Source organism: Bufo gargarizans, chromosome 4 (genome assembly GCF_014858855.1).
Source record: "Bufo gargarizans isolate SCDJY-AF-19 chromosome 4, ASM1485885v1, whole genome shotgun sequence".
Taxonomy (NCBI): Eukaryota; Metazoa; Chordata; class Amphibia; order Anura; family Bufonidae; genus Bufo; species Bufo gargarizans.
The window spans coordinates 184579203-184606487 of NC_058083.1; the positions used below are offsets into that span (position 1 = coordinate 184579203).

Below are 27285 nucleotides of genomic sequence, written 5' to 3' on the forward strand. Positions count from 1 at the left end.
AGAGGCTGGTGCTTTTTCCTATATTGTACAAGAACGACCACCAATGCTGCATTATAGAGTGGTCGTGACCATGGAAACGATCAGTGTATAATGTGATGGAAAAATGAATCCAGCCAGCAAAGAAAGCAAAATGGACAATAACAATACATTAGTAAGTGTCTTGTATTAATTTTCTCTACATTATAAATGCCATTTGTTGAAGTGAGACAATCCTTTTAACCACCTCCGGACCGCCTAACGCAGATGTGCGGTCCGGAGGTGGCAGCGCTGCGCACAGTCACGCATATACGCGTCATCTCGCGAGACGCGAGATGACGCGAGTATGCGCCCGCGCGTGCGCAGTTCGTGCCGGCATTTCATCGAGAAGTATTTCGTCAGCAACCTGCCAGCCAATGATCGTGGCTGGCAGGTTGCTGATTTTTAAAAAATCCAATCAAAGTGCCAGATAGCAGATCATATTTGTAAATATGATGTGTTATATGGCTGCCTGCTCCTCTGCTGGTTCTTTTCGTCGGTTGGATCCAGCAGAGGAGCAGGCTTCACAGTGAGTACACCAAACACTACACTATAGCCCCTGATCACCCCCCTGAACCCCAATTAACCCTTTGATCACCCCTTTGATCACCCCTGTCAATCACAAGTGAAAAGAAAAAAGTGATCAGTGCAAACTGTCACTTTTTTTTTTCACTGTTATTGACCGTTAGGTTTTAGGTATAGTTTAGGTCCCTTGGTTAGGTAGTTAGCGATCAGTTAGCGCCCAGCCCACCGCACCGCAGTCCGTTATTCGCTGATTAGCGTATCGCTAATCAGCATTTGTACTTTTATAGTATCTGGAAGTGATCAAAACTGATCACGGTCAGATCTATAATAGTACTAGTGTCACTTTAGTTCGCCCTCCACCCAAAACGCAGTGTTTGCCCGATCAGGCCTGATCGGTCGCCCACACGTGCGTTCGCCCACACCCGCCCCACCGCAGTGACAAAAAAAAAATTTTTTTTTGATCACTGCACATTCACTTTACACGCACTGCGGCGATAAAAAAATCAGTTTTGATATTTTTTATCAACCGCAGCGGCCTCCGGTACTTCGCTAGCCTCCCCTTTGTAAGACAGGCTTGCTTTTTTTTTCTTGGGTAGTCTCAGGGAATACCCCTAAATTTAGTTGCCCACATGTCTAACAGGGGGTATTCCTCTGAAGAGGCCTACAGGCTTCTGACCCAGTCGGATGAGGAGTGGGAACCCTCATCTGATGAATCCAGCGGGTCAGAATACGAACCTGTAGAAAGCAGTGGCTCTCTGACCCAAAGTTCGGACGAGGAGGCTGAGGTCCCTGATACCACCAGGCGTACCCGGCCCCGTGTCGCTAGACCGCAGGTTGCGCAGGATCCGCTTCAAGAGCAGCAGAGTGGGGCTGGTGCTGTCGGATTACGTGGTGAGGCATACACCAGCAGCCCAGCCCTCCCTGGACCTAGTACCAGCACTGCCGTACAACCTGGTGAAGTAGCGAGCACCAGAAGGGCAGTTGAAGCTGGTACGGTGGCACGTGCAGTAGTGACCCCGTCGCAGCCACCGCAAAGACGTGCCCGTAGAGCCCCTAGAATCCCAGAGGTGCTGGCAAACCCTGATTGGCAGTCCCCAACTTCAGCCGCACCTGTAGTTTTCCCTTTCACTGCCCAGTCTGGAGTTCGGGTTGAGACGGCTCAGATCGGTTCGGCCCTGGGATTTTTTGAGCTGTTCTTGACTGCGGAGCTTTTAGACATAGTTGTGGCCGAAACAAACAGGTATGCCACACAATTTATCACCGCTAACCCGGGAAGCTTTTATGCCCAGCCTTTCCGGTGGAAACCAGTCCAAGTTTCCGAACTTAAAACTTTTCTGGGCCTCCTCCTCAACATGGGCCTGACAAAAAAGCATGAATTGCGGTCATATTGGTCCACGAACCCGATTCATCACATGCCCATGTTCTCTGCTGCCATGTCCAGGGCACGTTTTGAGGCCATCCTGCGGTTCCTGCACTTTAGTGACAACACCGCCTCCCGTCCCAGGGGCCACCCTGCTTTTGACCGGCTCCACAAAATTCGGCCCCTCATAGACCATTTCAACCAGAAATTTGCAGATATTTATACCCCAGAGCAAAACATCTGCATAGACGAGTCCCTGATACATTTTACCGGGCGCCTTGGCTTCAAACAATACATCCCAAGCAAGCGCGCCCGGTATGGGGTCAAATTGTATAAGCTCTGTGAAAGGGCCACAGGCTATACCCACAAATTTCGGGTCTATGAGGGAAAAGATCAGACCCTGGAGCCGGTCGGTTGCCCTGACTACCTGGGGAGCAGTGGGAAGACAGTTTGGGACTTGGTGTCACCCTTATTCGGCAAGGGGTACCATCTTTATGTGGACAATTTTTACACAAGTGTGGCCCTCTTTAGGCATTTGTTTCTAGAACGGATTGGCGCCTGTGGTACCGCGCGAACTAGTCGCGCGGGCTTCCCCCAACGGCTCGTTACCACCCGTCTTGCAAGGGGGCAGAGGGCCGCACTGTGTAACGAAGAACTGCTCGCGGTGAAATGGAGAGACAAGCGTGACGTTTACATGCTCTCCTCCATTCACGCAGACACGACAATACAAATTGAGCGAGCAACCCGTGTCATTGAAAAGCCCCTCTCAGTCCACGACTATAACCTCCACATGGGAGGGGTCGACTTCAATGACCAGATGTTGTCTCCGTATTTAGTTTCCCGACGCACCAGACGCTGGTATAAGAAGGTGTCTGTATATTTAATTCAATTGGCTCTGTACAATAGTTTTGTTCTCTACAGTAAGGCTGGGAGAACTGGATCCTTCCTCAAATTTCAGGAAGAGATCATCGAGAACCTCCTGTATCCAGGAGGTTCCGTGGCCCCAACCACCAGTGTAGTTAGCCGTCTACACGAGCGACATTTCCCCAATGTCGTTCCTGGTACCTCAACCCAACAGTCACCCCGAAAAAGATGTCGTGTCTGTAGCAGGAGTGGAATAAGGCGTGACACCCGCTATTTCTGTCCTGACTGTCCGGACCACCCTGCCCTATGCTTTGGAGAGTGTTTCCGGAAGTACCACTCACAGGTACACTATTAGCATAGGGATCATCTCACCAGGACAGGCACACAGGGCTATTAGGGCCCATTCACTCACTGCTGCTGCAAACGTCTCCTTTCACATGGGACAAAGTGCATAACGCACTTCGCCACATCTTTGGGCGATTTGCGCTTTGCACATTGACCCATGGGGAAGGAGAGGTTTGTTCTATAAAGGTAAAAAAAAAAAAAAAAAAAAAAAACACACCAGTAAGCAAACACGTTAATGTTCAGTTAAAAAAGTTAAAGTTTATATGTTCTGTTGCAAAGTTAATAAAATTATTGCGTTGCGGCCTGGTTTTTTCTTTTTTTTTTTTTCTTTTTTTACCTTCCAGGTGGACCAACCGATTGACTAGCTGCAGCACCGATGTGCATTCTGACAGAAGCATTGCGCTGCTGTCAGATTACACGCAAGTCGGTGTATGCGGCGCTGCAAGACGGGATTTTCTCCTCTGCAGTGACAGATACGTTTGCCGAGGCATACGAGCTGAGGAGGAGGCGGCGTTCCTATGCTTTGGCAAGCACTTTGTATATATATATATAAAAAAATAAAAAAAATCCCGGCAATGATTTATTCATCCACATCGATTGATGTGAATGGAGAAATCTGGTTTGCCAGGGCATACGAGCTAAGTGGGTATGGATGTAGGGCGGAGCTCCTATGTCCTGGCAGACGCCTTTCCCCTCCATTTTTTTTTTTTGGCAGAGATTTTTTCATCCACATTGATCGATGCGAATGAAGAAATCTGTGCCGTTCATTTTTTTCTTTCAGCCCAGAGGCTGAACGGAAAAAAAAATCTCATTACCTGTATGCTCAATATAAGGAGAATAGCAGAAACTCCTAATGCTGGCCATACATGTAATGATTGCGGAGACCCTCAAATGCCAGGGCAGTACAAACACCCCACAACTGACCCCATTTTGGAAAGAAGACACCCCAAGGTATTTGCTGAGGGGCATATTGAGTCCATGAAAGATTTAAATTTTTGTCCTAAGTTAGCGGAAAGTGAGACTTTGTGAGAAAAAAAATAAATAATCAATTTCCGCTAACTTATGCAAAAAAAATAAAAATTCTATGAACTTGCCAGGCCCCTCATTGGATACCTTGGGGTGTCTTCTTTCCAAAGTGGGGTCACATGTGGGGTATTTATACTGCCCTGGCTTTTTAGGGGCCCTAAAGCGTGAGAAGAAGTCTGGGATCCAAATGTCTAAAAATGCCCTCCTAAAAGGAATTTGGGCCCCTTTGCGCATCTAGGCTGCAAAAAAGTGTCACACATCTGGTATCGCCGTACTCAGGAGAAGTTGGGGAATGTGTTTCGGGGTGTCATTTTACATATACCCATGCTGGGTGAGAAAAATATCTTGGTCAAATGCCAACTTTGTATAAAAAAATGGGAAAAGTTGTCTTTTGCCAAGATATTTCTCTCACCCAGCATGGGTATATGTAAAATGACACCCCAAAACACATTCCCCAACTTCTCCTGAGTACGGCGATACCAGATGTGTGACACTTTTTTGATGCCAAGGTGGGCAAAGGGGCACATATTCCAAAGTGCACCTTTCGGATTTCACCGGTCATTTTTTACAGATTTTGATTGCAAAGTACTTCTCACACATATGGGCCCCTAAATTGCCAGGGCAGTATAACTACGCCACAAGTGACCCCATTTTGGAAAGAAGACACCCCAAGGTATTCCGTGAGGGGCATGGCGAGTTCCTAGAATTTTTTATTTTTTGTCGCAAGTTAGTGGAATATGAGACTTTGTAAGGAAAAAAGAGAAAAAAAAAAATCATCATTTTCCGCTAACTTGTGACAAAAAATAAAAAATTCTAGGAACTCGCAGTGCCCCTCACGGAATACCTTGGGGTGTCTTCTTTCCAAAATGGGGTCACTTGTGGCGTAGTTATACTGCCCTGGCAATTTAGGGGCCCAAATGTGTGAGAAGTACCTTGCAATCAAAATGTGTAAAAAATGGCCTGCAAAATCTGAAAGGTGCACTTTGGAATATGTGCCCCTTTGCCCACCTTGGCAGCAAAAAAGTGTGACACATCTGGTATCGCCGTACTCAGGAGAAGTTGGGGAATGTGTTTTGGGGTGTCATTTTACATATACCCATGCTGGATGAGAGAAATATCTTGGCAAAAGACAACTTTTCCCATTTTTTTATACAAAGTTGGCATTTGACCAAGATATTTTTCTCACCCAGCATGGGTATATGTAAAATGACACCCCAAAACACATTCCCCAACTTCTCCTGAGTACGGCGATACCAGATGTGTCACACTTTTTTGCTGCCAAGGTGGGCAAAGGGGCACATATTCCAAAGTGCACCTTTTGGATTTCACCGGTCATTTTTTACACATTTTGATTGCAAAGTTCTTCTCACACATTTGGGCCCCTAAATTGCCAGGGCAGTATAACTACCCCACAAGTGACCCCATTTTGGAAAGAAGACACCCCAAGGTATTCTGTGAGGGGCATGGTGAGTTCCTAGAATTTTTTATTTTTTGTCGCAAGTTAGTGGAATATGAGACTTTGTAAGAAAAAAATAAAAAAATAAAATCATCATCATTTTCCGCTAACTTGTGACAAAAAATAAAAAGTTCTATGAACTCACTATGCCCATCAGCGAATACCTTAGGGTGTCTACTTTCCGAAATGGGGTCATTTGTGGGGTTTTTCTACTGTTTGGGCATTGTAGAACCTCAGGAATCATGACAGGTGCTCAGAAAGTCAGAGCTGTTTCAAAAAGCGGAAATTCACATTTTTGTACCATAGTTTGTAAATGCTATAACTTTTACCCAAACCATTTTTTTTTTTGCCCAAACATTTTTTTTTTATCAAAGACATGTAGAACAATAAATTTGGCGAAAAATTTATATATGGATGTCGTTTTTTTTTGCAAAATTTTACAGCTGAAAGTGAAAAATGTCATTTTTTTGCAAAAAAATCGTTACATTTTGATTAATAACAAAAAAGTAAAAATGCCAGCAGCAATGAAATACCACCGAATGAAAGCTCTATTAGTGAGAAGAAAAGGAGGTAAAATTCATTTGTATGGTAAGTTGCATGACCGAGCGATAAATGGTGAAAGTAGTGTAGTGCCGAAGTGTAAAAAGTGCTCTGGTCATGAAGGGGGTTTCACCTAGCGGGGCTGAAGTGGTTAATGCCCGATGACCCCTCTGACTATAATGGAGTCTGGTGGAGATCCGGCCGCTACCCAGCAGATATGCCAGGATTCGGCCAGACAAATAAAACACTGCACTCCAGAGAGTTCCGGCTAGTCTCTGCCAGAACTACTAAGGGCAGGGTGAAAATAGCCTTATTTCGAGCTGTAGTTGTGCTCAGTTTGCATCAGTTCCATGAGATTTCAGTTATTTTTGATGGAAGAAAAAGTACAGCGGTTAGTATTTTGTCCCCAGTTAAAAATAACAGATTTCTGACGGAACTGACCAAAACAGATGTTTTTTTTTCTTCTCATTTTTCTGTTCTTCTGACGGATCAGAACAGAAAGCTTAATGCAAATGTGAACACAGCCTAGGCTGAAACGTATAATGTTGCCATTATCCTTAATTTTAACCATGAGGTGTGTATCAGTGCGTAGCCAGAGGAACACGCAGAGGCTTCGGGATCTATAGAATTATTTATTTATACGTTTTTGGGACAGAACATCCAAAATTCGTGCCTCACTATTCCCAGTGCACATCCACGTTATATGCTTGAAGACTCTTTTCCCCATAGATTTGAAATTTGTGTCAGGATGGGACATTGTGCAAGGAAACTGCGTTGGGTAACCACACATGGTCTAGTCCTGTGATGCCTAACCTCCGGCACTCCAGCTGTGGTAAAACTACAACTCCCAAGATGCACACTTGCTTGGCTGTTTTCAGAACGCCATAGAAATGAATGGAGCATGCTGGAAGTCGTAGTTTCACCACAGCTCGAGTGCCGGAGGCTAGCCATCACTGGTCTAGTCCCGCTGAATACGGATAATGCAAGAGAACATCAAACTGCAAATCTGCAGCAGATTTTTCCACACAGTAGATTGTTGTCTGAACATACCCTAAGGTTCTCTTCACATCAGCGTATGTGTTTCTTAAACAGGTTGTCCATAGATAATATCCACCTTATCAATACCTGGTCCCTCGCTGGTGCCTATCCGGGGCTCTAGTGATGATAGGAGATGTACCATGTGACCACTGCAGCCAATCACTAGCTATAATGGTGACCACTGAGTTCACAGCTACTGTCAGCGATTGGCTACATGTGAACATGTCATTATTACTGCAGCTCGGTGAACAAAGACACCGGGGAACCCCGAGCCATCAGTGCAGAAGGGGTTGTTGTGTTATCATAAGTATTACTCAATGGGCTATTACATAGCATTACAATGGGACAGAAAACCCCTTTAGCATTTCTGTTAGGATCCTGCTAATTTAAAAAAATTGCTTTAAAAAGAAGATATATTTTACTACTTTGTTTTCATGTTAAGGAAGAGACCCCACAGATAATGAGGATGCGATTTGTGTGCGTCACATTTTCCTGTATATTATTTAGAGCTGCACTGCGCGCACAGTACACATTGTGAGTCCCTGACCCTGAGGAGCGGGAGCCTTCTCCAACTTGGCCAACTATAGGCATGGGCTTCTTGTGTCTAATGGAAAACCTGGCTTTTATACAAACACATTGCAGCTTGGATCCCTTTTCTTTTTACTGTTGGAGTCACTTACACACTGACAAACAAACAGCGACCCCTTTCCATCCATCTGTATCTGAGCCTAACCGTAAAGCAGTTGTGTCACTTCAGTAAATGGTATTTATCATGTAGCGAAAGTTAATACAAGACACTAATGTACTGTGATTGTCCATATTGCTTCCTTTGCTGGCTAGATTCATTTTTCCGTCACATTATACACTGCTCGTTTCCAGGGGTCCAGCAGCGGTGGCCGTGCTGCTGGACCCCTGGAAACGAGCAGTGTATAATGTTTTTTCTGTCCATGTGAAATCTGATAACATTGTACTGTCGAACAGAGGTGCAGAGTGTCCAAACACCCCTGGCAGAAAAAGGGTTATGGCTCTGATCTTATCAAGTTTGGAAGCTACATTGTAGGTATACCTTGATGGAAGACTGTGATGTACGCCACTGGATAGGCATACAGTGGAATATGTCACTGGTAGGATGACATAATAAAACATTTACACAGCATGATATATGCCTTTTTCTGTATACCTCTGTATAGAATGTAGTCAACCTGTATACTGACATACACTGTTCTGACAGAGGTTAAAATTATGCTCTTTCAGCCTCTGTCAGGCGACCGGCGCCTTATGGAGCTTTTCCCAGCGCATGTATTGTCCATAGGAATTACTGTGATGTGAACATAGCCTGATGGCACTGCATGTCACTGTTATGTTACCACCAGCTGTACTAAGACAGCCCAAACTATTTTGGGGAGATTGATGAAGACTGCCTTTCCCATCAGCCTTGATCCCCGTGGATCATTGTAAGATGGCCTAATTTATTAACAAGTAGATGCCTCCTAATAAATTAGGTGAATCCCTGGCTCTCGTGCTCTAGAAATTCGGCTCTACTACAGCTATAATTGACACTGGTTTCTGGTGTACGTTATAATATATCTGGCGGGCGTCTGAGGCTCCGCCGCACTCACTAAGCCCTGTTCCCTTCTGCCACTGTAGAAAAGTGGTGAGAAGCTCAAAAAGTTGCAAATGATGGTGTAAATATGACATGCGACTATTTAATGCTACATCGTTACAGCGTCAATAAATCTTTCACTTAGTGCCCTCAAGGAACGGTGCTCATAATGAGATCGCTGCGCGTCCGTAAACAGAAGTCACTGCTCCTGCATTCAAGCAGTTGCCATGGAAACTTGCGACTTTATTGATGACATCACTGGATTCCTAATGACAAAGCAGACTCTACGGCATTCAGAGAGTGGATAATCTGATCCGTATCTTCTCTGCAGCTTTCCGCGATTGATAAATAACAGAAACCTTGAAGGAAACCTAAAAATGGCAGACTTTGCAAACCCTTCATTTGCATTCGTATCACGCACTCTGAGAGATAGCCTAGAACCATTAGGGTGAATTCAAATGTGGCATGTCCGCAACTGCCCCATTCATCTGAACTGAGCTTTACGAAAAATCCATGTGCTTGCCACCAAAACAACCCCAACCAGATGTACTGAACTCTTTCAGCGGTACAACAACTTTCTGGAACAAATCTGCCATGTGTGAACATACCCTTAGGGAGCTTTCAGTAGCTAACGCTATTAAACGGTTGCACGCTAAGTCAACAACCATTTTTCATTTACAAAGGTGCGGTGATGAATCCTACTTATTGTTCCATTAACAAGCGCTGCACAAAAACAACCTGCCGATCTCTAATTCTTCCACAATGCATTTTACGATATCCCCAGCATTTATAACAAATATGAGATGAAACAAAGTGAAAAGATGTTATGTCATTTTACCTGGGGCACGTTTACCATGAAAGCTGGATCCGAGCTCTGGCTGTCCTTAAAGCTTTTGTACTTCATTGATTTGCTGTCTTGGGAATGTGATGCTGTAAGAGGATGATCTGTATTGAATGCATTAAAAGAGTATACATAGCTGTCAACTGCTTAATTGTCCTGCCACAGTCGTGCTGTCTCCAGAACACTGCGCAGTTTATCACCAGATCCTGCATGCTCTGGATGAAAATGACTGCTCCGAGCGAGCGATTTTGGGCTTGATTAAAACAATTAACATATAGAACTGTTCACACCTTAGAAATGAATGTAACAAGTGCATCTATTTTTTGGCTCAGAACATTAGCAGTGTTTTACAGCACGCACTGTCAACTAGAGGAGAGGGAGCAGTCCGCTTCAGTGCGCAGCTAATTGCCCTAATTAGAGTATTAAAAAAGAATGCCTGTGTAATTGTACAAATGCTCGCCTTCTCAAACATAAGGTTTATTTCCCCTGCTTTACTCCATGTAAACTTCTCACTGACACAACAAACCACAGGAAAGGAACACAATTGTGACCGTGGTTTGCTTCTTGGTTTGTACGCTGTTCCTCGCAGACCTACACTATATATATACAGTTGCAAGAAAAAGTATGTGAACCCTTTGGAATGATATGGATTTCTGCACAAATTGGTCATAAAATGTTATCTGATCTTCATCTAAGTCACAACAATAGACAATCACAGTCTGCTTAAACTAATAACACACAAATAATTAAATGTCACCATGTTTTTATTGAACACACCATGTAAACATTCACAGTGCAGGTGGAAAAAGTATATGGACCCCTAGACTAATGACATCTCCAAGAGCTAATGGGAGTGATGTGTCAGCCAACTGGAGTCCAATCAATGCGATGAGATTGGAGGTGTTGGTTACAGCTGCCCTGCCCTATAAAAAACACACACCAGTTCTGGGTTTGCTTTTCACAAGAAGCATTGCCTGATGTGAATGATGCCTCGCACAAAAGAGCTCTCAGAAGACCTACAATTAAGAATTGTTGAGTTGCATAAAGCTGGAAAGGGTTATAAAAGTATCTCCAAAAGCCTTGCTGTTCATCAGTCCACGGTAGGACAGATTGTCTATAAATGGAGAAAATTCAGCACTGCTGCTATTCTCCCTAGGAGTGGCCGTCCTGTAAAGATGACTGCAAGAGCATAGTGCAGACTGCTCAATGAGGTGAAGAAGAATCCTAGAGGATTTGAGGATACCACAGAGGAAGCAACTGCTGCCCCAAAAAAACACTGCTGCATGTTTACAGTTTGCACAAGAGCACCTGGATGTTCCACAGCAGTACTGGCAAAATATTCTGTGGACAGATGAAACCAAAGTTGAGTTGTTTGGAAGAAACATACAACACTATGTGTGGAGAAAAAGAGGCACAGCACACCAACATCAAAACCTCATCCCAACTGTGAAGTATGGTGGTGGGGGCATCATGGTTTGGGGCTGCTTTGCTGCGTCAGTGCCTGGACGGATTGCCATCATCAAAGGAAAAATTAATTCCCAAGTTTATCAAGACATTTTGCAAGAGAACTTAAGGCCATCTGTCCACCAGCTGAAGCTCAACAGAAGATGGGTGTTGCAACAGGACAACGACCCAAAGCATAGAAGTAAATCAACAACAGAATGGCTTAAACAGAATAAAATACTCATACTGGAGTGGCCCAGTCAGAGTCCTGACCTCAACCCGATTGAGATGCTGTGGCATGACCTCAAGAAAGCGATTCACACAAGACATCCCAAGAATATTGCTGAACTGAAACAGTTCTGTAGAGAGGAATGGTCAAGAATTACTCCTGACCGTTGTGCACGTCTGATCTGCAACTACAGGAAACGTTTGGTTGAAGTTACTGCTGCCAAAAGGAGGATCAACCAGTTATTAAATCCAAGGGTTCACATACTTTTTCCACCTGCACTGTGAATGTTTACATGGTGTGTTCAATAAAAACATGGTAACATTCAATTCTTTGTGTGTTATTAGTTTAAGCAGACTGTGATTGTCTATTGTTGTGACTTAGATGAAGATCAATTCACATTTTATGACCAATTTGTCCAGAAATCCATATCATTCCAAAGGGTTCACATACTTTTTCTTGCAACTGTATATATATATATATATATATACACACACACACACACACACACACACACACACATACATACATACATAAATATAATGGATAATGTGATCTTGTGATGGTTAGAGGGGGATATGACATACAGATGTGTTCCCTTCCTTACTTTTCTTCTTGGCTGGATATGTCCTGATATGCAAGTCATGATATGACCAGCTTTTCAAAAACAACGTTATTTTGTGATATGATGTCATGAGATGTCTATCCTATATGTGTCTATGTACAGCCACCCAGTGGTTGTGTTGTGTAATGTAGCCTGCCTAAATTTTTGCGAGCATATTGTAATCCTGTATCGAACTGGTGTCATTAGAAATTAGAGTCCTTATCATAATTAGGATAGAGACATCTGTCTGTAGAGGTTATGTTAACGTATGTGTTTTTATTTAGTTTTTTTAAACAAAATGTCTTTTGTGTCATTTTTATTTTAGTTTTTTTTCCACAATACTATTTATATCTTATTTTTTATTACAATATACTGGCTAGTATATTGTGCCTATGCACATAAATATGCTCAGGTACTTGTGACGGCACACCACTTAACAGGAGATAGCCCAGGGGAACTTTATCTGGACATAGGCTGCCTGTATAGTGACAGGGTTACAGTTACAAGTCATGGAGAGAGTTAACTACCGGAGAGTTTTCTCTGCTCCCAGAAGTTTCAATGGAGTGCATTTGTATATGACAGCTATTGTACCGCTGGTGATCATGTGGGCATTGTGGCAGTGCCCGCATGATCACCTTGATGCAACAGTAGCTCAAGGTGCACTAACAGAGGCTTCTTACATTATTATGCCACGGTTCATGAAGGGGTTAATGTTGTCTTCAGCTATGATCGGTGACTACAACTAAAACGTGGGGCGGCACCTATAAATGTGGCAAAATAACAAAAGAAGCAATACTCACCACCTTTCTCCCCTGCTATTTCCAGTGCTGCGCCCCAGTACTTACCACCTCTGACATCATCTTCCTGGCTGTTGCAGTGCCACACAGGTCACTACGCAGTCCGTCATTGGTTTCAGCAGTATATGGGACATCACTGCTGAGGCCAGTGATTGGCTGCAGTGGTGACCTCGTTTGAAGCAATGTCACCACTGCAGCCAGTAAGACAAACAGTGGTGGGGAGAACTGGAGCACACAGAGGAAACAACAGGGGGGGAAAGGGGTTGAGAAATGATTTGTCTGTTGTTCTAGTAGATTTACAGGGGCTGCTTGAATTTCTATTTAACTCGGACAACCCCTTTAAGGCTGACTGACCCAATGGGACTGGACCGCAAGTGACTTTCAAGTAAATTGCAGCTAAACGGTTTAGCTGCAAAACCAGACAACCTTAAAGAGGACCTTTCACAGGTTTATGTGTTAGAAACTGGTATGCTTACCAAATAGGGCGGCCCCTACAGATGCAAGCACTTTTTTTTTCTAAAATACCACTCCCTTCCACCACTGTGTTCCACGCTGTTTTGGGCGCCTGTTATGTTCATTTAGACCGTCGGTACAAGGAGGAGGAGATGGCCGGGCTTCTCAATGGGCATCTCCTTCTCCCTGGCTGTAGTGCGGTCCAATTGCAGCGGAGAGCGTCACAGCCAGGGAGAAAAAACAACTAACCTTCCCCCTGCCTCTGCGACTGGACCACGCTACAGCCAAGGAGAAGGAGACACCCACAGAGAATCCCAGCCATCTCCTCCTCCTTGTACCAATGGTCTAAATAAACATATCTGGCGCCTTAAACAGCGGGGGACACAAGGGAAGAACGGAGGGTTTTTTTTTATTTAAAAAAAAAAAAAGTGCTTGCATCTGTAGGGGCCGCCCTATCTGGTAAGCATACTAGTTTCTAACAAATAATCCCATGAAAGGTCCTCTAAACAAAATCAAACTTGCAAGTGGTGTTTTTGTGCCATTTTCACCACTTTCAGAAATGGGGGAATGGTGTGGGTATAGTGCTGGCTGGGTCATCAGCCCTGGCAGATGTATCATCAGTTATGCCAATTCTCCAGTGTAAATGAGTGAAATCTACGCCAGCTATTAGTTGGTGTAGATTTCATTCTAGGCTTGCAGATTGCCGGAGGATGTGCTTTATCTATTACGAGGCCTGTGCCTCATCATAAGTTAAGTGCGTCCTCTGGCGATGCAGGGGATATAAAGACCGGTGTAGAAAACGCCAGCCTTGATAAACCTCGCCCATTGACTTTTGTAGCAAGATTTTCTAATATTAACAATCAACCTACATCTGCTGTATAGAGAAACCCATTGCACGGCATGCAACTTAGTCATATAATAGTAAAAAGTTTTCCCATTTTATCATTATAAGAGGTCTGTGTGTAGCCTTAGCCTAAGAGAGAAACATTCAGAGGTTTAGGGGTAAAAAAAATAAAAAATCTCTGACTACCACAAAAGGTTTTCCCCATCCAAAAACAGAAAGAATATTCATGTTCAACATTCGAGAAAGCAGCAAGTGCCAATTCCCATTGGCATGTATGACTCATTATACGGTACATGTATTGCAAATCTGTAATGAAATGATCAGCCCATTTTTTCTCAAAGATATAGAAATGAGACGGCTATATCATTTAACTGCTCCCACGAAAACCTTACAGGAGCAGTAGGGTGGCCAATTATTCACTGAGACAACTGTGCCTCTCATACCGTTTGTAGAACAAGAAATAATCATTAGATTCTGTGAGATTTCTGGTGGTTCACATGAAAGTTTTTGGTTTATTTCTTCTATTTCTGAAATAATATTTGCAGTACATCTACATACAGTATATTCACTCTCTGTAGAACATACCTTTCACACAGGTAGACTTTACACCTTCTTTAACACAAGAAGTGGACCTCAGAGGTACTATTGTGCTGTTTTTTCACATGCTCGCTCTGGTGACCTGGGGGAAATTCTGGCCGAAACTGGCAATTTTATTTCAGATTCTGAAAGACTTAAGAGTTACAAATGTATGCATTAGAGATAAGGTTTACATCAAGTAGTCAAACCAATGGTGTATACCTTTCCAGACAGGTCTGCTGGTCACCAGTTGGTATGTAGTTCTAAATATATTACTGATACCTCATCATCCAACAATGCAATGATTCCCAACTCAATGTGTTTTGATGGAGGAGACATGACAACGTGTTTAGTCACATTACCCTCAATAGGGGACAGTGAACTGGCCAAGAAGAAGGGTGGCTTTAAGATCAGGAAAGTGGTCCATAAATTGTGACATATCATCCACAGTAACATTCCGAGGTATGGAGGCAAAACATTTTGAAACTGAATGCCAATTAAGTCTTTATAAATGAATAGGCAGTACTCAAAACTTTTGGCAAGTTACAGTCTTGAAGGGGTTCCCCACCTGCCTCTCTAAACAGAAGGTTCATTCTTACCTGCTCTCCCACTGCTCCGCTCCTCTGTACTGCCTTCCATTGTGTCCATGTCCTGGACCCTACAGTGCTGACATCCGATGCAGAATGGGCACGGTCACATGGACAATGACTGGCTTCAGCGGTGATGTGGCCAGAAGAAGCATGTCCTTGCTGAAGCCAGACATTGGTTGCAGCAGAGAGTGTGACCATGTTAATGCTGTACTGGATGTCAATACTGCAGGGATCAGGACATGGACATGGCAAAGGCAATCCCTATCCTAGGGACCGGTCATCAGGATCTGATTGTTGTGGTCCAACTCCTGGCACCTCTGGATGACAGCTGCAGCCCTTCAAATAGCTGGTCTGTACACATCTATAACCGGTATGAAGGGAGCAGTTCTTTCAGAATTTTTGGATCAACATGTAAAATGTTTAATATGTATTTTATTTTCTGTCATGTATATTCTCAGAGGTTTTTATGGATATTTTATGGAATATAAATACATTTATTTAGAGGGAATCTGTCACCAGTTTATTGCTGCTAGGTTCTAACAGCTCCAGTTCTGATATTCCTGGGCTCCAGGCTGTCTCTTCCCCTTGCCACTGACCGACGGACCTTTCCGACTGAATTAGCAGCGGGGGGCAGAGGCAGCCAGGAGCTTATGAGTATTTGGGACTCATCGGCATGCGCTGGAGCTGTTCAGTACAAGATTTTAGCAAAATGAGTTGATCAAAGAAAGTGACCTAGCATTTTGCTAAGACCTGTCACTAGTTTATGTTATCCATAGTTAGGACACTGTAAAACTGATGACAGATTCCCTTTAATTGCTGTGGCCATTAAAACTATGCAGATACAAATGCATGCATGCCCTGGAAAAAAATGAAAGGTCAAAACCCTAGGTTGAGCTGATACATGGCATGTGATGTACTTTAATGGTAACTTGAAATGGTTTTAATATGTTTTATGCAAGTATAATAAATCCATTATTGGTCTAAAATGTTTGGCGTTAGGCCTGTTTCGCACTGGTGTCACTCGTTTCGGCAGGCTGTTCCGGCATGGGAACAGCCTGCCAGGTCCGTAACTAAAGTGTACATCCGTGAGCTGCCGGAAGTCCGCCTAGCCCCATTCACTATAATGGGGAGCGGCGTAGCTCCGGTCCAGCACAGCAAATATGCCGAGAGGTGGCCGGAAAAAAACGCTGTGTGAATGTGGCTGGGCGGACTTCCAGCAGCTCACGGATGTACACTGTAGTTACGAGCTCTTATCTAGAAAGAATGCTGATTCATTTAGACTATGCGCACCAGAGCCTACTGGCTATTTTCACACTTGCGGCAGTGTGATCCGGCAAGCAGTTCCGTCGTCAGAACTGCCTGCCGGATCCGCCGATCTGGATGTGACTGAAAGCATTTGTGAGACGCATCCAGATGCGGATCAGTCTCACAACTGCATTGCAAGAACGGATCCGTCTCTCCGCTTGTCATGCGGACAGACGGATCCGTCTTGTATCTTTTTTCAAATTTTTAACGGTCTGTGCATTTGGCATTCCGGTATTTTGAATGCCGGATCCGGCACTAATACATTCCTATGGGGAAAAATGCCAGATCCGGCATTCAGGCAAGTCTTCAGTTTTTTTTTCACGGGAGATAAAACCGCAGCATGCTACGGTTTTATCTTTTACCTGATCAGTCAAAATGACTGAACTGAAGACATCCTGATGCATCCTGAACAGACTACTCTCCATTCAGAATACATGGGGATATGCCTGATCAGTTATTTTCCGTTATAGAGCTCCTGTGACGGAACTCTATGCCGGAAAAGAAAAACGCTAGTGTGAAAGTACTCTTAGAAGTGGACTATATCATGAAAGAAACGTAGCGGTACTGCTGAATTTTAGACTATTTATACCTACTCTGAATATAGTAAAAGTCTATCAGTTCAGCAAGTGGGATTGTTTTCACATCTAGCTGCTGCTATTCCATGCACTGACGTATGTCCTCAGAATAGACCATCAATAGTTAATTGTCGGAAAATCCCCTCCATGTACTCTAACTTGCCATGGTTTTTGAGTAGTGCCAACCAATGTCCTTGTACAGAGGACGTTTAAAAAAATTAAATTGCAAAATGATCATGCTGTCACAACGAAAACACAAATGTCCTGTGCAGTGCGTAACTGCTATAATGATGCAAACCACAAAAAGGCACCTAAATGTTAATATGTAATTAATGAGGATGTCCGCAGTGCAGCACAGTCATTCATATTATCGCAATATAAAATTATTTTAATGAAGCAGCGAGTAAAGGGATAGGTTGTTAAGAAAACGCCCATGCCATATACATCCACCACATCCTGTACACAATCAGAAAGACAGGCAGCTCGTGACATAAAAAAATAAAAATAAAAAATAAATAAAGGAATTTACAAAATACAGGAATTAGAATGCAAAATGTAAATGAAAGAATCTGAAATGTTTGACAAGAAATTCAATTGACTTGTCCAAGGTTCTAACAGCTCTTTCAGTATGCACGACTTATTAGGAATTGCCCCGAACCAACTGTTCAAGAAATGTATTTATTCAGAAACCAACAACAATCCCAAGGCTAAATTTGCACATATGAATGAATACATGTAGGGCTTTGGCAGCAAACGTAAAACTAATGTGCGATGTGAAAAATGGAAAGAAAGAAATGGTATGGTCTTTTATTTTATTCACTGCACCTAAGAGCTAAATACTAAATCAGGCCAACAGGTACTAGATGGCACCAGGACCTAACCAAACGCCCCATCTTACCGTGTCCAAGCACGCAAATAATTATAATGTAAGGCATGTATAATATTATTCAAGTCACACAGAGTTCAAGTGAGGATTAACCGACTTGCTGCAATGACTCAATATATATTCTGCATCAGATATGATTAACTATTTCATTGCATAAGGCATGTCCACAGACAAAAATCTGCAAGGAAGTTTTCATAGCAGTTGCTGAAACCCTGTCAATATGTACAGTGGGATGCAAAAGTTTGGGCAACCTTGTTAATCGTCATGATTTTCCTGTATAAATCGTTGGTTGTTACGATAAAAAATGTCAGTTAAATATATCATATAGGAGACACACAGTGATATTTGAGAAGTGAAATGAAGTTTATTGGATTTACAGAAAGTATGCGATAATTGTTTAAACAAAATTAGGAAGGTGCATAAATTTGGGCACTGTTGTCATTGTATTGATTCCAAAACCTTTAGAACTAATTATTGGAACTCAAATTGGCTTGGTAAGCTCAATGACCCCTGACATACACAGGTGAATCCAATTATGAGAAAGAGTATTTAAGGGGGTCAATTGTAAGTTTCCCTCCTCTTTTAATTTTCTCTGAAGAGTAGCAACATGGGGGTCTCAAAACAACTCTCAAATGACCTGAAGACAAAGATTGTTCACCATCATGGTTTAGGGGAAGGATACAGAAAGCTGTCTCAGAGATTTCTGCTGTCTGTTTCCACAGTTAGGAACATATTGAGGAAATGGAAGACCACAGGCTCAGTTCAAGTTAAGGCTCGAAGTGGCAGACCAAGAAAAATCTCGGATAGACAGAAGCGACGAATGGTGAGAACAGTCAGAGTCAACCCACAGACCAGCACCAAAGACCTACAACATCATCTTGCTGCAGATGGAGTCACTGTGCATCGTTCAACCATTCCGCGCACTTTACACTTTTTCTCCGCCCACAGCACAAAAAGTGCCGCTTGAGGTGGGCTAAAGCACATTTGGACAAGCCAGCTTCATTTTGGAATAAGGTGCTGTGGACTGATGAAACTAAAATTGAGTTATTTGGCCATAACAAGGGGTGTTATGCATGGAGGAAAAAGAACACAGCATTCCAAGAAAAACACCTGCTACCTACAGTAAAATATGGTGGTGGTTCCATCATGCTGTGGGGCTGTGTGGCCAGTGCAGGGACTGGGAATCTTGTCAAAGTTGAGGGACGCATGGGTTCCACTTAGTATCAGCAGATTCTGGAGACCAATGTCCAGGAATCAGTGACAAAGCTGAAGCTGCGCCGGGGCTGGATCTTTCAACAAGACAACGACCCTAAACACTGCTCAAAATCCACTAAGGCATTTATGCAGAGGAACAAGTACAACATTCTGGAATGGCCATCTCAGTCCCCAGACCTGAATATAATTGAAAATCTGTGGTGTGACTTAAAGAGAGCTGTCCATGCTCGGAAGCTATCAAACCTGAATGAACTAAAGATGTTTTGTAAAGAGGAATGGTCCAAAATACCTTCAACCAGAATCCAGACTCTCATTGGAACCTACAGGAAGCGTTTAGAGGCTGTAATTTCTGCAAAAGGAGGATCTACTAAATATTGATTTCATATATTTTTTTTTTGTGGTGCCCAAATTTATGCACCTGCCTAATTTGTTTAAACAATTTTAGCACACTTTCTGCAAATCCAATAAACTTCATTTCACTTCTCAAATATCACTGTGTGTGTCTCCTATATGATATATTTAACTGACATTTTTTATCGTAACAACCAACGATTTATACAGGAAAATCATGACGATTAACAAGGTTGCCCAAACTTTTGCATCCCACTGTATGGCATTTCGCATGGAGTTTGATGTAAAATCCGTGCCACATATGACCTGTGTTGATTGTTCTCTTTATGTTTCTAAAATGAAACATGCTCAAGGCACATGAAACCTCGTGTTTTTCTGAGATAGCAGCACCTCACCCAACAACTTCTGGTGGACTTCTGAATAGAAGGAACTTAGTTTTGCATAGACTAAACTCCTGAGCTCGGAAAAGTTGTGACAACGTAGACTAAGGAACAGCGCTCCCTAATGTTACTCCAGAGACCGTGAGTTATATTATAAAATGTAAAAATAGTTCTTGCTGAAATGTTATGGCCACGAAAGCTACATTTCCAAGACGAAAAAAAATTCTATATGTATGACTCTGCTAGAAACGATTATCTTACCATGTCCTCATGGACACAAACCCTGGTGATAGCAAAGTTCACTGAGGTAAGCTCAGTCATTGTAACATGTTTAAGCTGCCAAAGGTTTAAACAACCAGAAGACAAAATGTTAACATTATAGTAATGTATTTGTTTTGCCGGTAGAGAATTTTGCATATTTAAATTAGACTGCAGGCGCTGTGGGAATGATAGGCTTCATTTTGTATGACCTTAGACGGGAACTCAACTCATCTAATGCATTCCAATTAGTTTGACAGACAATCTATGTAACAGAAAGGAATGAAATTTATAACAGTGGTGTATCCTCAAGCCTCTAACATCAGGTAACCCATCATTAAATATAAAATTAAAACTGTGTCTGTAACCTACAATTCTTCAACAAGCTACTGCATTAAAATTACATATATTCAAAACAGACAAAGAATAAGCAATGATAATGGTCTGTACGTTTGCTCTTTTGTCTATACATGCGAATGCACCGACGTCAGGACAGACATAAACTGGCAATATACTGTCTGGCCAACGCAAGAAATACGCTGAATAAATGCTAAATATCTTTCTGTAACGACAGACAGAAGGAGGAAATGGGAATATGTGGAATTAAAATATTTTAATGGCACTATTTTTCCATGCAGTGTGAAAAGATCTGCTTTGCTTAAATCCAAAAAGAATTGTCCCTGAGCTGGCAGGTGGAGACTAGATGTATGAATGTCTGCCCATAGACAAGGAGAGGGCAGATTCAGCTTCCTAAAGCTGGGTTCACACAGGGCGATGCAGTGGCCAATTGTCGGGAAGGAAGCGTTCCTTCCCCACAGTCGGCTGCGCGTTCAGCGAAGGAGACCACGCATTTACATGCAGCGATCTCCTTCCTGCTGCATTACTGCGAGTGCCAATGCCTTCTCAAACATCTGATCAGCCGGGGTCCCAGGTGTCAAACCATCACCGATCAGATACTGATGACCTATCCAGAGGAAAGCTCATCAGTATAAAATCTGCTGAAAACTTCTAATCTGTATAAGACCATGCAACTGATATGTATTCGTCAAATAAGTACTGTGCTTAAAGGGGTTCTTCGGGAATTAAGAAAATATATTTTATAATAAATATATTCCCAACTGATTAGTTATAATGGCTTGTTTTGTCTAGTGAGCAATCAGGGGAAACAAAATGGCCACCATCCTATTAGTACACACAAAACCTGTCCTAATCACACAGGAAGACAAATGACTTCACAATACTGAGCTAAGGAGCAGGACAGAATGTGGTAATGTGTTGCTGTGGTAATGGAGACTGCATACAAGTGTAGCTGCTCAATAGCCACATCCCCACCTCCTCTCACGTCTCTTCATCATCTCCATTCCCACAAAGATTCACCTGTATTCAGGACCATATCCTCTGCATATCCCCTGCACGGCCACGGACCACTGACTGCGCCACGTGCGGGCTTCAGACATGTGCGGGGTGGCCATTGGGTCCCTGCGCTGCTGTGATGGGGACTCGATGGCAGGGAAGGCAGCCCGATGCTTTCCTTAGGCATCGTGGCTGCCTTCTGGGAGAGCCTGTGAGATCCAGCCCCCTGAATCTCACAGGCAAGAAAGCTATAAGTGTATTACACTGTGTAATACACTTACAGCCAATGATTACAATGCATTACAATACAGAAGTTTCAGCACCTAGAGGCTCCATCTACAAACCATTTAGCACGCCCAGGTCCGACTTCCTTCCTTCGGCGCAGGCGCTGTGAGGAAGCCAGCACCAGGAGCGTGTCCTTCACTCACTGCGCCGAATACAAAACGGGACGGCGCAGGTGCAGGATTTCTTCACCAATCAGGAGAAGTCGGACGTCACTCAAGAAGACCTGGGCGTGCTAAATGGAGGACCTGGGCGTGCTAAATGGTTCGTAGACCGAGCCTCTAGGTGCTGAATCAACGCCCTCATAGCACCTAGGGGCTTATTAGCATATTTTAAAAGTGTATTAATGTAAAGTAATAACTATTTTTGGAGGTATTATAAAAGTAGAGAAATTTAAATTTGGAAATTTTAAAATGTTTCCAAATTTTGGGTAAATTTGGTATTTTTTATAAATAAAAATGAATTTTTTTTTACTCAATTTTACCAGTGTCATGAAGTACAATATGTGACGAGAAAACAGTCTCAAAACAGCCTGGATAAGTAAAAGCGTTTGAAAGTTATTACCACATAAAGTGACATGTCAGATTTGCTGAAAATGGCCTGGTCCTTAAAGGGTTTCTGTCATCAGAAACGCTGTGCTAATGTCAGCAGTACATAACAGTGTGATTTATAATTGTGTCCATGCCGCCATTCTTCTAAAAAATACACTTTTAAAATATGCTAATAAGCCCCTGGGTGCTATGAGGGCGTTGATTCAGCACCTAGAGGCTCGGTCTACGAACCATTTAGCACGCCCAGGTCCTCCATTTAGCACGCCCAGGTCCTCTTGAGTGACGTCAGACTTCTCCTGATCGGCGAAGAAATCCTGCGCCTTCCCATTTTGTATTCGGTGCAGTGAGTGAAGGACACGCTCCTGGTGCCGGCTTCCTCACTGCGCCTGCCCCGAAGGAAGAAAAGCGGACCTGGGCGTGCTAAATGGAGGACCTGGGCGTGCTAAATGGTTTGTAGACGGAGCCTCTAGGTGCTGAATCAACGCCCTCATAGCACCTAGAGGCTCATTAGCATATTTTACAAGTGTATTTTTTAGGAGAACGCCGGCAGGGACACAATTATAAATCACACTGTTATGTACTGCTGACATTATCACATCGCTAATGTCAGTTAGCTGCATAACAGAATTACTGATGACAGAAACCCTTTAAGGTTAAAAATGGCAGGGTCCTTAAGGGGTTATCCTGGAAATAATATTGATGATCTATCTGAAGGATTGGTCATCAATATCAGTTCGGCTGTGATCAGACTCCTGGGACCCCCGTTGATAAGCTGTTAGAAGAGGTCACGCGCTCCTGTATTTGATCTTACAGTAAATGGGGCTGAGCTGCATTACCAAGCACAGCCGCTCTACTATGTATGAAGCTGTGCTTAGTAAGCTGCAGGGAGTCCGCAGTGCTCACCAGAGCTTCGGTGAGAGCGGTGGCTCCCTGAAACAGCTGATTGGTGGGAATGCCAAGACTCGGACCCCCGCAATGTAACCCCTTTAAAGCTCTTGCTTTTGCATTTAAGCAGGAGCAGGTCCCAGAATCTGAGGAAAAGTTAGAAGCTGTATCTAACCACTTCTGTCTTCTTTTTGCAGTCTACATGGCGGTATAAGGACTATGCAGTAGAGAAAGGCAGTGGCAAAGCTGCTTCCTCTACTGGTTCCCGTGATCAAAAATCCATAGAAAAAGTAAAGTCTCACCAAGATGGAGTTGGAGTACAGAGACAAAGTGTTTTAGAAGGGGGTGGGAAGAGCTGATAACGATAGAGCAGGGCATTTTTATATTACAACGTTTCTTACAGACACTTGTACTACTGATTTATGCAAAGCTGTGTGGAATAAATTACAGCTTGATACCACATAAAACAGGCAGCAATTTAAGCCGCATGATATATGGGAAATAAGTCAATTTAGTATGAACTAGTTATTTACTAAAGTACAAAGAAACATTTTCTAGCCATTTATTTGGGCTGGCCATAGACCACAAACTGTGTATAGAATCTTATATAGCAAGTATAATTTAACATAATTACAAGTGCACAACTGACCCAATGTAGATCTGAGTTTATTATAAACAATGTATGTAAAAGCAATCAAATTTCATCAAAGGCAACGAACCTGGAGCAGTAACCGGTAATAACCGATATCCCCTCATCAGTGTCCCGTCCATACAACCTTCAAACTAAGATCCAAGTAATTTATTCAATAAAAGTTAATACAATTTTCATATACGACATGTTGTGCTCAAAGCATCAATAATACAATTATTTCTCACACCTCTGCTGTCAAGATCTTTTAGATAAAGTCATTGGCAGTTAAACATCATTGATAAGATTAATAACCCATATAACGGCACACTAATCATATCAGGCGAGGCTAAAGTGATGTACTTTATAAACTGTCAAGTCGATGAGTAACTGGTCTGCTGCTGCTCTATGATCATCCCTGGTCTGTAGACATTAAGTTTAGAGGCAACCACATCATGCAAAGGGATGTAGTTCATTGGCCTAACTGGAAAGGGTGGCCTCTCCACAAACTGATTTATGCACTTCAAATAATATGCCATTTGATCACATCAGATCTATTCTATAAGATTCATTGGTAACAAGATAAATCCAGTTAAGCCGGCCATAGACATTAAGATTAAAGGGCACATTTATTAAGGCCGTCGTTGTAGATGCCGATCTTAATAAAGTCCCATAGCTGGCGGAGGATCTGCTGAAGCTATGAAGAGGCGCATCTTTGCAGTCTCACATTTAGACCATTTTCTACAGGCTTAGAAAATGATGAATGAGACGGGCCTACCGGCCCGGCCCCTCTCCCGTCCACACCACACCCACAATTTTAGAACTGGCGCGAGCGGGGCGAATTCCCAGATAGCAACGCAACTAACTGTTGCACTGCCATCTGCGCCTACAACATGCCTAATTTAGGTGAATTTCAGCTAAGTGAATGACCGCCTAAATTACTGTTGGCCAAACCTGCCATTTTTGGCAAGACCAATCAACTATCTGGTGTGCATAGAGGCTCCAGACTGTTCAGCAGATTCTGGGGTAGATAAGGTCCAAGCATTTAAAGTTTAACATGCCCAATTATTTTCTTCTTAGGAAGGTAAGCTACCACCAGAGATGTCTGACGGCAGCATATTCGCCTCTACCCACTCAGAACAGGTGCATGCTTGACTGAGCTGAGCACTTATGTGTATGTAAGGGTTGAGAGATATAGCTATCAGCCGAAGGAATGTTTCGCCAACAGGAATCTAAAATGTATGGCCGGTTTTATATATTTCACCTGCAGGGGAAGTGTAGAATTAATTGCGGCCTTTCAAATAGTTGTGTCACGGATGTAGTAGGGGAGAACACCAAAAGACAATCGAGAAGGAAGGGAAAAGACACTAGGCCTCACCGCTAGGGAAGGAAAAGGGTCACCACCTGTAAAACCCTGCTCCTAACTCCTATTCGTATGGGCAGCTCTCGATGGTAGAGATACCCATACACGGGAACCTAGAAAACCCTGGTGACCCTCACATGCCCTAAAGATAATGACAGGAGCAGAGACCACCTGTTCCTTCCCTGGTGAAGGAACTAGCGTCTCACACTGAGGCCTAGCAAACCACCTAGCAAACTCGACAAGCGGAACACTTAACTTCAGAGGATGAAGGATGAACAGGACTTCAACACGAACCACACTCCAGCTCTTTCAAGACCAAATTAAGCTATCCCAAGCAAGGAGTGATGGGAAAAGTCAGACTAAATAGGGCGAGGTAAAGGTCACATGATCCACACTTGAACAGGAGGTGTGGACATACCAGCAACACACACAAAGTGAAACCAAAAGAGGCTGTCAGATCACTAATGCGTAGATAATCTTTCAGACCTTCTGAGACCTGTCACAGATGTGACAGGCTGTCCATGTAACATACAGATGAATCAGGTCAACAAGATAAAGAGCTTGTAAGCGGCACTCTGCTCTACCTTATAGAGGGGTTCATCAGCAGGCTACCATCTATAATGCCCATATACCTTATTAGGCCATATGGAAAACAGTTGTCAAGATGAGACATCTTAAAATTTGCAGTAGCTGGCGTGCTTCATTTACGAACCAGAACAAACTATATATGCAGATGTTGCTGCAGAATTTTCGCAGTTGTCTATCCTACACTGCTGTCTGACTACAAACTGTCTTATAATCTTTTAGGGGATAGGTTTTTCCGGATTAAAACTGGAGAGAGGGATCCGGTATTGCAATACATTTATGAGATGGATCCGCATCCGGATCCGTCTACAAATGATATCCATTTGCATACAGATTGCCGGATCGGCGATGGAACTGCGGAATCCAGCTACGCTAGTGTGAAAGTACCTTAATACTCCAAAACCAGTCCACAAATACTGCAAATGCAGAATTGACCAAATAGCCTACAAAGTGACGAGCACAAGCATTCATCCTCCATGGTGTTTTCCCTGTTTTGCAACATTACAACCAGGAACTAAAATGGATTTTAGTCTAGATTTAATGTAATGAACATGACAAAATCATCCAAATTGTAACTGTGGAAAGAAAAAAAAAAACCTTGCTTAAAAAACAAATAAATAAATGTATAAAAACTGGAAATTTGTTGTGAGTACAAATGCAATCACCCCCTTGTTATGCCTTTCCTAAATAAGGCCTGTTCCAAACACTTAACAGTTCAAAGAAAGTTGTGGGGAAAAAACAGGGTTGTGTTATAAAAGTCATGCCAAACTTTGAACATCCCACGGAGCACCAATAAATCCACTATAAGGACACACACAAAAATGCACAGACTGGACAAGGGAGATTCAACAAAAATACCAATGATGATAACATTGAAGGAGCTACATCGTCCATAGGACCACTATAAGCTGTGTATGCCACAGAGTTGGGTTTATGGAAGACTGGCCGCAACATAAGAAAGTGTGTTAGGTGTTTTCCAAACAGGATGTGGTATAGACTCCCCAAACTCATGGGACACATGGGAAATACTATATGTGGCGCAAACCCAACACTTCCGATCACCTTCACAACACCATTTCCACAGTGAAACATGGTGGTAACACAATCATGCAATGTGGATGCCTTTCTCAGCAGGGACTGAAAAACTGTTCAGGATTGAAGGAAAGATGGATGCCAGTAAATGCAGATCACTTTTAGAGGAATAACTTTTTCAGTCTGCCAGAGATTTGACAATGGGATGGAGATTCACCTTCCAGCAGGACAATGCCCCTAAAGAAACTGCTAAAGCTACACTAGCATGTTTTTTTTTTCTGGGAAATATTGAAAGGGGGCCTGGGCGCGGCAGGGCTCGTGGGCGGGGGTGGTCTCGGTCTACCCGATTCCTGTTCACCGCCGCTGTCCCCGGCGGCTTACGGCAACCCTGGCACACACCTGAAACACGTTTTCTACAGCGCTGCTCCAGATGTGCAGAACTCTTATGGAGAAAAAAGAAAGTATTAGCAGACTTCCTCCATTATAAATT

At 43.1% G+C, this 27285-nt stretch overlaps 1 protein-coding gene across 1 annotated transcript in view; it reads right to left on the reverse strand.

Annotated features, from left to right (window-relative positions):
- Positions 1 to 27285, reverse strand: part of ZBBX (zinc finger B-box domain containing) — a 216478-nt gene that overhangs the window by 56359 nt on the left and 132834 nt on the right. Inside the window, 3 exon segments of the mRNA XM_044291843.1 lie at positions 9611 to 9702; positions 14566 to 14622; positions 14625 to 14710. Coding sequence (XP_044147778.1) covers positions 9611 to 9702; positions 14566 to 14622; positions 14625 to 14710 — 235 coding nt within the window.